This window comes from Vipera berus (genome assembly GCF_964194415.1).
Source record: "Vipera berus genome assembly, chromosome: 5".
Taxonomy (NCBI): domain Eukaryota; kingdom Metazoa; phylum Chordata; class Lepidosauria; order Squamata; family Viperidae; genus Vipera; species Vipera berus.
In genome coordinates this window covers 41,674,918-41,685,563 of record NC_138207.1, presented here as the reverse complement: position 1 = coordinate 41,685,563, position 10,646 = coordinate 41,674,918, and the positions used below count along the sequence as shown (strand labels likewise).

Here is a 10,646-nt window from a genome sequence, read left to right as displayed (position 1 = left end):
GAATTCTGGGAGTTGAAGTCCATAAGTTATAAAAGGGCTAAGGTTCCCCACCCCAGCTTGTGATGCATGAATTCATCATAGGCTAAAATTGTGGAGGTTGCATTTCATAATAGACATTCATATATTTAATAATGTGTGTATATGTGGGCATACGGATAGGATTTTTCTAAGAACAATGCATTAGACCTTCAATTCTGACATTTTTTCAGACAAATATTTTTAAACAAGTTACCAATCCACAGTCCCTGTAAATACAAAAAAAGATGGATGTAGCGGTAGTGTCATTGTTCACATTTTCTAATGACTGACTTTCCATTTCATGGGGAGATTGAAATTTAAATAACCTATTCCTATTAAACTGAGGAGCCTATAATTCTAAACCACAGTTTGAAGGTAGACTTACAAATGTAACCTTTTTCATCCAGTGAGTGTTATAAGATACGTGTTGAATAGTTTTCAAACTAGCTCCTCTTTTTCTTTTGCTACAACTGAACACTACAGTTCAAATCCCCTTTAGGTTAATAAGCCAATATTATGGCCCCACCCAGTTACCCAGCATTTTTTTTAAAAAATAGGGGAAATGGCTCCGCCTTTTCCTCCTCCCGCGCTCTAAATGACCACGCCCCCACCTCGTACATTCTCTAGGAACCACAGAGCTCCCACTTCAGCCGATCGTGACGCTCCTTCGGCGCCATCACCTCCTCCACCCCACAGAGCGCGCTCCCGACGAGCAAAGCATCGCTCGGGAGCGCGCGTCGAGAACGTGCACGTACCACGTGACCCGCTCAGAGCCAACAGGAAGCAGAAAATCACTGGGCGCGAAGCGCGTTCTCGCGAGCAGTTGCTGCAGGCGGGAGAGGCGAGCAAGGAGGGAACGGGCTCAGAGCAGAGCGCGTGCAGACTCGCTCCCCGAGAGGTCTCTGCCTGACGCGTCGCCATGTCCGAGGAGAAACCTAAGGTAAGTGGGCTCGTTCTCTCGCTCCGCACAATCGCCTTCTTCCTTAGATGTCTGTCTTGCCTCCCAATGGAGGCCAGGCCTCTCGGAGTCTGCAGGCGGGCTATCGCCCCATAGCGGCTCTTCGGCTTCTGTGCTCCCGCGGTCGCGCTCGGCGCCTTTGGAGAGTGGGCTCCTCCGGAAAGGAAAACCCAGCTCGCTCCCCGTCTTGGGCCTGAGGATGAGTGTTCCCCGCCCCGGTTGTGAGCGAGAAACCGGACCCGCCTCACCCGGAAGGAGGGCACTGCGAAGGGGCGGCTCGCCTACGCTCTTTCTCCGAGCTGCTCCCGCAGGAATTGAAAGGGTATTTAGGCCGCAGCCGCGTGTTTTTCTTACACCTCGGACACTTTCGGTACCTGGGCAACCCAGTAGTAGTAAATGGGCCCGTTCTTAGTCTTCTATAACATATGCCTTCAACAGAGTACCTGTTCGGTGAGCTGCCCAAAGGACATCTGTGGTGGGGTGCCTGCCTTCGCTTGGGTTTGGCGACCGAGCAACCCTATTCCCGATCTCCTCTCGCTGTCGAGGGTTAAATAGCGCGGGATCACCACGTGTTTGGGAGTCTCAGCTTAAGTAAGGGCCAACCCCGACTTCCTTTCCTCTCTCCCTCCCTCCCTCCCTCCTTTTGTCTTTCTGCGTGCAATTAGTGGAGGTGGATCAGAGTCCTTACCAAGGTTTCAAAAGGCATTTTACTCCCCAGTTGCTCTAGAAGAAATTCATTTCGTCAGGAAATCGTTTTCCAAAATTGTTCCATGCTTTGGATTATAAACCATATAATCGTAGATATATGATAGGATATCGTTAACTGAAGAACCGAATGAGTATAATTTTATATATATATATATATATATATATATATATATATATATATATATATAGAGAGAGAGAGAGAGAGAGAGAGAGAGAGAGAGAGAGAGAGAGAGAGAGAGAGAGAGAGAGAGAGAGAGAGAGAGAGAGAGCGCTCTTGGTTGCAGTCTTCTGGGTGCTGATTGGGAAGTAAAACTCATGAAACTTAAAAGAGCTACAAATACAAATTTAATTGGAGATACTTTCTATTTAGTTCTGTGGCATTTATTTCCAATACAGTATGCATCAGATGTGTCATCAAGCCAATGTTGACTCTTAGCAACCACATAGCTAGAACTTCTCCATCTGTCCCTAACCTGGTCATTTAGGTCTTCTTTTCTTGTAAAACCATTCCATAGCCTTACAATAAAATAATTTGACTGGGTAGAAATGTAGAAAACTTACTAAGGTGTAGTGTCTGGAGTTCACTTTTTTCCAAGCATTTGTTTATATATCATATACAATAGCTTTACCTAAAGGCTCCCAGAGTATAAAAAGATACAGCAAAGCAATATTAAATAAAAATTAGAATCTTAAAGACAAACCACATTAAATATAAAGTAACATAAGTAAAGTAATAATAGTGCATCATGAACGCCTGTGGAGATTCTCAGTCATCCAGGTCATAGTTGTCTCAAAGTTGGTTTTTCAAAAGGCAACTGGATTGTTTTTTTCCTTGAGGAAGAAGAAAATGTTTCCCTGCTCATCCAAGAAGTACCTATCCTTCCATCTTCCTGCAATTAGAACTGATGAAGATTCTTGGATGAGAAGTGAAACATTTCTTCAAGGAAAAAACAGTACAGTTGCCTTTTGAAAAAGTACCTTTCAGAGTGCATCATAAAGTTTGAGCACCATAAGGGAGCACATGTTGGTAATTACTTTCTCTAAATACCAAATTGAAAAGTGTCATATATTTGGAGGATTCTCTGACATTTAACTTCACAAACAATGATATATTTATATTCTGTTTGCAGGAAGGAGTAAAAACAGAAAATGACCATATCAATTTAAAAGTTGCTGGTCAAGATGGATCGGTCGTCCAGTTTAAAATAAAACGCCACACGCCATTAAGTAAACTAATGAAAGCTTATTGTGAGAGACAGGTAATTAAATTAACATTAATACCTAACATTTATGCTGAGTATATTTCTGTCTGCCCAAGTTCTTGTCTTCACAGCGAGATCTGATGCTGAAATGTTTCTCAAGTGCTAATGCAGTGGTGATATAAAACATTTAACTGCAGTGGTGGCATAAAACAACATTTTACTAATGATTATAATATAGCAAATACGCTACATAAAATTAGATTACCTGCAACAGGTTTTCTCTTTTAAATTGTACCTATTTATGCTGTATTTGTTTAATGTATTTTACTTTTCTCCTATTAGGGAAGAAAAAAGAGCTAAGTATATCTGTATTGTAGGACCTGTTTTCATTTTTATGATATTTATTTTTCATTTTATATTGTCACTGACAAGGAATAACTGGATTTAGATGATCCCAACTTACTGTTACCTTGTCCAGTATTTATTACCTTACTTGTTTGTATATATTTATTTAGGGGCAGATCTCACACATAGCTGTCTTTATGCCAAGGAAATTATATTTGTAATGGGGTGGTTTAGATTAGTAAAATAGACATGTATTAAACATACATGCATGAGGGCAGCTTTGTTCCTGACTTAATTTATCAAATGCATATACGTGACTAACCAGTTGTTACTCTTTATAAAATGGGAGATTTGGTTTATTTATCACATTTGGGAACCATCCATCTCGAACACAAAGGGACTCTGTTTGCTATCTTTATGCTATATCCACTTTGACATAACTTAAGATTTATTTTATGCAGATTTAGCAATGCAAGGATTGTGTGTGTGTAATATATGTATTTTTTTTAGGGTTTGTCAATGAGACAGATTAGATTCAGATTTGATGGGCAACCAATTAATGAAACAGATACACCTGCACAGGTAAGAGTCTCATTTCATATGATAAAGTGATTCTGGGCAGTGTACAACAATGCTGGAAGCAGTTAATAAATAAAATTAAAAAGTATAAAAGCAAACTAGAAGAATAATAGACAAAGGGGATGTGAAAAAATAATAGAGCCACCTCCCCATTTCACCCGTTCTCTGGGTTCCCAGGCCTGCTGGCATAACTGGATCTTGAACCTCTGAAAACTCAACAGCGATGAGGCCAGCCTAACCATGAAGATTTCACAGTGCAGGTGGCACAGCAGAAAAGGCCCACTGTTTAGAGCTTGCCAAATGACTCCAGATGAAGTGGACAGGATCATGGGGAAATTAAGTGCCGCCACGTGTTTATTGGACCCCTGTCCCTCGTGGCTGGTGTATGCGTCTCGAGAGGTTACACGAGGCTGGATCCTAGCAGTTATCAATGCCTCACTGACTGAAGGGTACTTCCCTGCCGCCCTGAAAGAGGCGGTAGTAAGGCCCCTCCTTAAGAAACCTGCATTGGATCCAGCTATTTTAAACAACTTTCGTCCTGTCTCCAACCTTCGCTTTCTCGCGAAAGTCGTTGAGAGCGTGGTGGCACGGCAACTCCCTTTGGTCCTGGAGGAAACTGAGTATCTGGATCCGTACCAATCGGGTTTCAGGCCCGGATATAGCACGGAGACGGCATTGGTCGTGCTGGTGAATGATCTCTGGCAGGCCCGAGATAGGGGTTACTCCTCTATCCTGGTCTTATTAGATCTCTCAGCGGCTTTTGATACCATCGACCATGGTATCTTGCTGCGTCGTCTTGAGGGGTTGGGAGTGGGAGGCACCGTTCTACGATGGTTCTCCTCCTACCTCTCGGGTCGTTCGCAGACGGTGTTGGCAGGAGGGCAGAGGTCAACCCCAAGGCCCCTTAGTTGTGGGGTGCCTCAGGGATCGGTGCTCTCGCCCCTCCTGTTCAACATCTATATGAAGCCGCTGGGTGAAATCATTCGTGGTTTTGGGGTGAGGTATCACCAATATGCGGATGATACCCAGTTGTTCATCTCCACCCCAAACCAACCCAGTGATGCCCTCGATGTGATGTCCCATTGCCTGGAAGCGGTACAGATTTGGATGGGAAAGAACAGGCTCTGGCTCAACCCGGCCAAAACTGAGTGGCTTTACGTATCGACATCTCGTTTAGTCCAAGAGGTTCCATCTTTGATTATAGGAGGAGAGATATTACCTCCCGTTGATAGAGCACGCAACCTGGGCGTCCTGGATTCACGACTCAGTTTTGAAGATCATATTGGGAGTCGTGGCTAGGGGGGCATTTGCCCAGATTCGCCTGGTACACCAGTTGCGCCCCTTTCTAGACCGAGATACCCTACGTACAGTCACCCACGCACTCGTTACCTCCCATATAGACTACTGTAATGCTCTCTACATGGGGCTGCCCTTGAAGACCACCCGGAGGCTTCAACTGGTGCAGAGTGCAGCTGCACGGGTAGTGATGGGAGCACCCCGATACTCCCATATTACACCCCTCCTGCGTGAGCTGCATTGGCTACCGGTTGCCCTCCGGGTGAGATTTAAGGTGCTGGTTCTTACCTTTAAAGCCCTACATGGCTTAGGCCCGGGATACTTGCAGGACCATCTGCTGCTGGGAACGAATTCCCATCGCCCAGTACGCTCACACAGAGAAGGCCGCCTCAGGGTACCGTCGGCTAGACAATGTCGGCTTGCGACCCCCAGGGGAAGAGCCTTCTCTGCGGGAGCACCAGCCCTGTGGAGCCAGCTCCCCCCTGAGCTTCGGATGGCCCAAGATCTCCAGTCCTTTTGCCGCGGCCTCAAAACACTCCTTTTCCACCTGGCTGACCTAGACTGACAGGGATTTTAATTATATTTACAATTCTAACTCTATTCTTTAATTTATTTTAATTTATTTCAAATTTCTATTTTTAATTTACTGTACAGAGACCTTTACATTTTGTTGTTGTTAGCCGCCCTGAGTCCCTCGGGAGATAGGGCGGGATATAAATCCCATTAATAAATAAATAAATAATAAATGTAAATTCCCTAGACAACAGAACACATAACATGCTCTGTCTACTAGATCTGATAGTATGGGCAGATGAAATTGGGAAAAGGCTGTCCCTCAAACAACTCAACTTAATGCCATGAAAGGTGTGATGTGTATCTACTAAAAACACATAATTGCTTGCCCCTCTGCATTTTGTGCCAACTGAAATTTGTGGATACTTTTCAAGGGCAGCCCCATGTAGAGTGCATTGCACTAGTTAATCTAGTTTACCAGGGCATGGATAATCATGAGTAGGTCCCCTGGTATAGGAATGGGTGCAAATGGCATACAGTATGGACTTGTGCAAAGGTCCTCCAAGTTACAACTGCCACTTGCTCTTTGAGCAAGAGTTATGAGTTATGGGCACTTTATAGCTCACTGGCCACATCTGGCACATTGCAGCAGAGGCCATGGCAGCAGCCCTATTGTTTGACCCTCCACAATCCAGTATGACATGTGGCCTCTTGGGAAAATGAATTGCCCACTCCTGATCTAAGGACCTCCAGATTGCTCCCAAGGTCTGTTTGAGTCAGTGTGACCCCATCTAGTATCAAAGATAGTAAGGTCTCAGATCCAGAGGGGCTCAAAACCTGAAGCCACTGAATTTTGCCAGGGCTTACCTGAAGATTGTTCCCCTTCCAGCTTCTGAGATAGGATGTCCACAGCATCACTAAATTCAACAATGGTGAACAATTGAGCATAATCCACATATTAATGATACCTCATTCCATGAGGCACCTTCCATGAGAGAAATAGATGTTCTCTTCATTTCTGAATCATAAAGTACCAGACTGAATCAGTAATAAAAACAATGAGGACTTCCCTATCCAACTCTGATAAAATGGGGAAATGAAAGAGGACAGGCATATGATACTAGTAATGAAATAACTGTAGGGCATAATCCTTCACTGAGTATAATAAAGTTGGTTGGTGTAAATATGAATGGTATTAACTGGGTCTTCCATATCATACACCTAATAATAATTACAAATGATAAACATTTTAAAATTGTTAATACCAGATACAATACAATCCTTTCCTTTTTTTATTTGTACATATATGTTCTTGTTTGTAGGAAATATTTTTTCATGGTGGGAGCTTCCTCACCTATAAAATTAGAATTAATTATATTTCACTTTGAATATACTTTTTGGAGAATTGAGAAAATGCTACAAGTACATGCTACTTAGTAAGGCTACAATTTTATATTGTTGATATTTGGTAATACATTCTTTTAAAATATAATTTCCAAGTCTGTACATATGTGGCTGGGTGGGAGCATGAATTAAACATATCAACATATTTGCCTTCACTTGTAAACATATCTAAAAGTTTTAAACTATTAGAAGTTGTTTTTAATTCCAGGTAAAAATGAAAATATTATTTTACATGATTTAAAAAACAAGCTGAACTTAAACTTTAAGAGTAGTTTTGAAATGGATGAAATATGTTCATTTAGTCATGGATCAAAAATAATTTGAATATGAATATTCTCTTTTTAGTGTTGTAAATTTAAATTTTTATTTCAATCATTAGCCAGTAATTGCTTGTGGACACATTTAACCAATCTTTTGCCAAGTACCTATGGCATAAAACAATAGTTTTCAACCTTTTCTTCACCATGGACCCCCTTTACCTTTTGTGGCCACGGACCTCCAAGATTTAAATAATTCTTCAAGCCTTAGTGAACCCCCTGTGATGACATCATGGTCCCCTAGCAATCCATGGATCACAGGTTGAGAAACACTGGCATAAAGTATTTGGGAAAGAAAGGGGATAGCATGAACATCTACTAAGTTTTGAATAAGCATCAGTGAATAACTTGACTATAAGGGAATATAATTGAAAATAAGTTTTTAATACTGTTAATATTTCAATTATATTCATTCCCCAAGTTCTTATAGAAGATATGGAGCAGCTATATTAAGACTTTGTTTAATGTATGCTTTAAGAGACATATTAGCGTACACTGAAAAACCACAACTGGAAAAACATAGGGTATACATATTTATGAAATATTTCTTACTATTGTTTTTATTTTACATAATATTTAAAATGAATAAGTGAAGTATTAATATATATATATATTTATAGTTCCTGTACATGAAAGTTATACAGTATAACTTTTTTTCTCTAGAGATTTTCCACTTCTAATTATGAGGTTCTCTAAGTCAGCAGAAAAGGTGTGATGTTTACTTAAATGGATATATAAACTTAGGCAACAATTCCTCCTCCCCCTCCCTAAAATGTAATGCTTTTTGATTTTTAAGAAAAAACAGCAAGGACCTTTGTACTAATTTTGAAGATCTGTTTTTACTTTACATCCAGTGAGCATGTTAGCAAAGATTATGCAGGAATCAGAATTGTATATATAACCGTTAAGTAAGTATGACCTGAAAATATGAAGGCTATGAATTTGTTTCCTAATTTGTGAAAATGTATTTCAGTATGAAACCATAATATCTGGGAAATTTCTACAGCATTTAACTGGCCATCTTCCTTATAGAGCTATTGCAAAAAAATTCTAATAAGTTAGAAAAATCAAATTACCATAACATTTTTTAACATTTGTCATCTGTGTTTTAACAGTTGGAAATGGAAGATGAAGATACTATTGATGTGTTTCAACAGCAAACTGGTGGCATATGCTAAAAGTCCTTTTCATTTCGAAAGAGGAATACAAAATGTCACCCACTTCATCATCTGTCCTTGGATTTGCTATTAAATAGTAAACAAATGAACATGCCAATCATACAGGAATCTTCTCATGTTCTGAGGACACTTATCCAAATCCTTTTCCTGTCCCTGATATTCTGCGTGTGCAAGTTGAAGCTGTATCTATGGAAAATAACTTCATAAAAATGGGCCCAGTAAAAATTAAATTTTCAAATAAGTAATTACTGGCTGTTTACTGTCATCTTGTTCTTCTAAAATGGTGACCTAAATACCAACCTACTGTACAATGAACATATTTAGTGTTGCCTTTAGTTGTTTTTGTTTTATCGCTTAATTATGACAGTGTAAATATTGAAATACTTTTTCTTTGTGATAGGATTTTTTTCTCAAAAGATGTTTGGGACAGAAGAAAAGAATTTTATCATAAACAATTATTACTCTAAAACTGTTAACGGGGGATATATGAAAAGCAATACTTGCAGAATGCTGATTATAGTGGCAGTTAAAGGTAATGCAAATGTACATGTGCTTTTTCATAATAAAATAGTATAGAATCAATTTTTAAAGTAATAGGAAGTTATTGAGTTTGTCAGCAATTACACTATTTGCATACATAATATTCCACATTTACTATAAAGTTCACATAACCAGGGTAGAGTACCAGAGTATTTAATAATTTTTAAACTAATTGATCAGGATGTTTTAAGAAGCTCTCCTGTGCAATTCTTGTTAATTGTGGAACTCCTTGTGCAATTTTCACACAAAGCATTTGGTCAATTATTTATTGGACAATAAATGCTATATTTTGTTAAAAGCTGACCTTATAGGCTCATTGCTTTATAGCCTGGTCTGGGATTCAAACAGCTGTGTATTGTATTTTGCCTATGCATTAGGATCTTATGCTTCTTTTGTTGCAACCACTACTTGGGAAATCCAATGGAGCAGAATGCAATACAAGAATTTATCTTCTGATGAGTAAATTTATTTTTAAAAACAAGGAATTCCAATATTAGTGGCTATTAAATGTGCAAGTGTATCATTGGGAAAATATTGAATGCAAAGGACCTTTTTCAAAATATTTCACATTTAAATGACTTAGTAATTACATGTGATTTGGATGCACCTAAATTAAATTAAAACTATTTTGTTTACTTTTTGTAAGCTTTTTCATTGCTGCTTGGGAAAGTACATTTCTGCCTTTTATATATCTATATTTAACAGAGTACTGATTTGCAAGAAACCCTTTTGAGAAGACTGCCTATCTTTACTTATTCCCTATAATTGTAAATGGTCCAGGAAGGGATATTCGTTTAAAATTGTTAATTGTTTATTAAATTGTACAATACTTGTCCTTTATTACTGTACACAGTAAACCTAATTTGGTACTCTGTCTCTTGGCTTATGTTTAATGCTGCTGAATTTCATATGACTATATTCAAAGCTGTATCACTGAAATGCTGACAATTTATTCATATGCGCATCTTTATTAAAATTCTTTTATTGAGTGGATTTAATATTTAGGGTATTGTATCTAGTAAAGACACAATTTCAGTAACTGGTCCATCTTGAAGGTTCTATACTTGTTACTTTGTAGCAGATGCTGATGTGTTACTTCCTTGTTCTAGCTTTGTCTAAATTTGTATTTAAAATGTTTACTATAAAAGCAGAGAAAATCTTGATAAGTCAATTAAAAGAGCAAGACCATGTTTTACATTCATTTTTCCAAAAATGGTTGCCCACTAAGTATACTGACTTTCTTCCTTACATTCTTAAATTTTAAGTGTCCAGGTCAGTCTACATATTTTTTTAATTTCATTCATATCTGATGCCAATAATTTATGGTCTGTTCCAAAATTTGCATTTGGAAGTGTCCTTGGGTAACTAAATTGCATATCTCAAATTTTCTATTTTGTATTAGATAATTTATTTGATTCCATCTGGTGATGTCCAAATAGACTGATTTACTTTTCTCTAAAATGCAGGTTGACTTCACTGAAGCCAATTCATTTAATCTAACAATAACCTGGTACTGTAGAGAACATGACTAGATCAAAACATTTTTATGGTTGAGAGATTCAAATTTGGGTTTCCTCATTAACTGCTA

The 10,646-nt window shown here is 39.0% G+C and overlaps 1 protein-coding gene across 1 annotated transcript; it reads left to right on the top strand.

Annotated features, from left to right (window-relative positions):
- The first annotated feature begins 775 nt into the window (after positions 1–775).
- Positions 776–10,239, top strand: SUMO3 (small ubiquitin like modifier 3). The gene is made up of 4 exons (XM_081329812.1): positions 776–958; positions 2,815–2,943; positions 3,742–3,813; positions 8,456–10,239. Exons 1-4 carry the CDS (start codon positions 938–940, stop codon positions 8,516–8,518), a joined length of 285 nt encoding a protein of 94 aa, XP_081185938.1. The 5' UTR covers positions 776–937; the 3' UTR covers positions 8,519–10,239.
- Positions 10,240–10,646: the final 407 nt, after the last annotated feature.

Bases quoted from the DNA above. Each gene is read 5' to 3' on its own strand.
- SUMO3 (XM_081329812.1), top strand. From the start codon at position 938: ATGTCCGAGGAGAAACCTAAG. The intron at 2,944-3,741 runs GTAATTAAATTA...TATTTTTTTTAG, and splicing joins AAGCTTATTGTGAGAGACAG to GGTTTGTCAATGAGACAGAT. The intron at 3,814-8,455 runs GTAAGAGTCTCA...GTGTTTTAACAG, and splicing joins AAACAGATACACCTGCACAG to TTGGAAATGGAAGATGAAGA.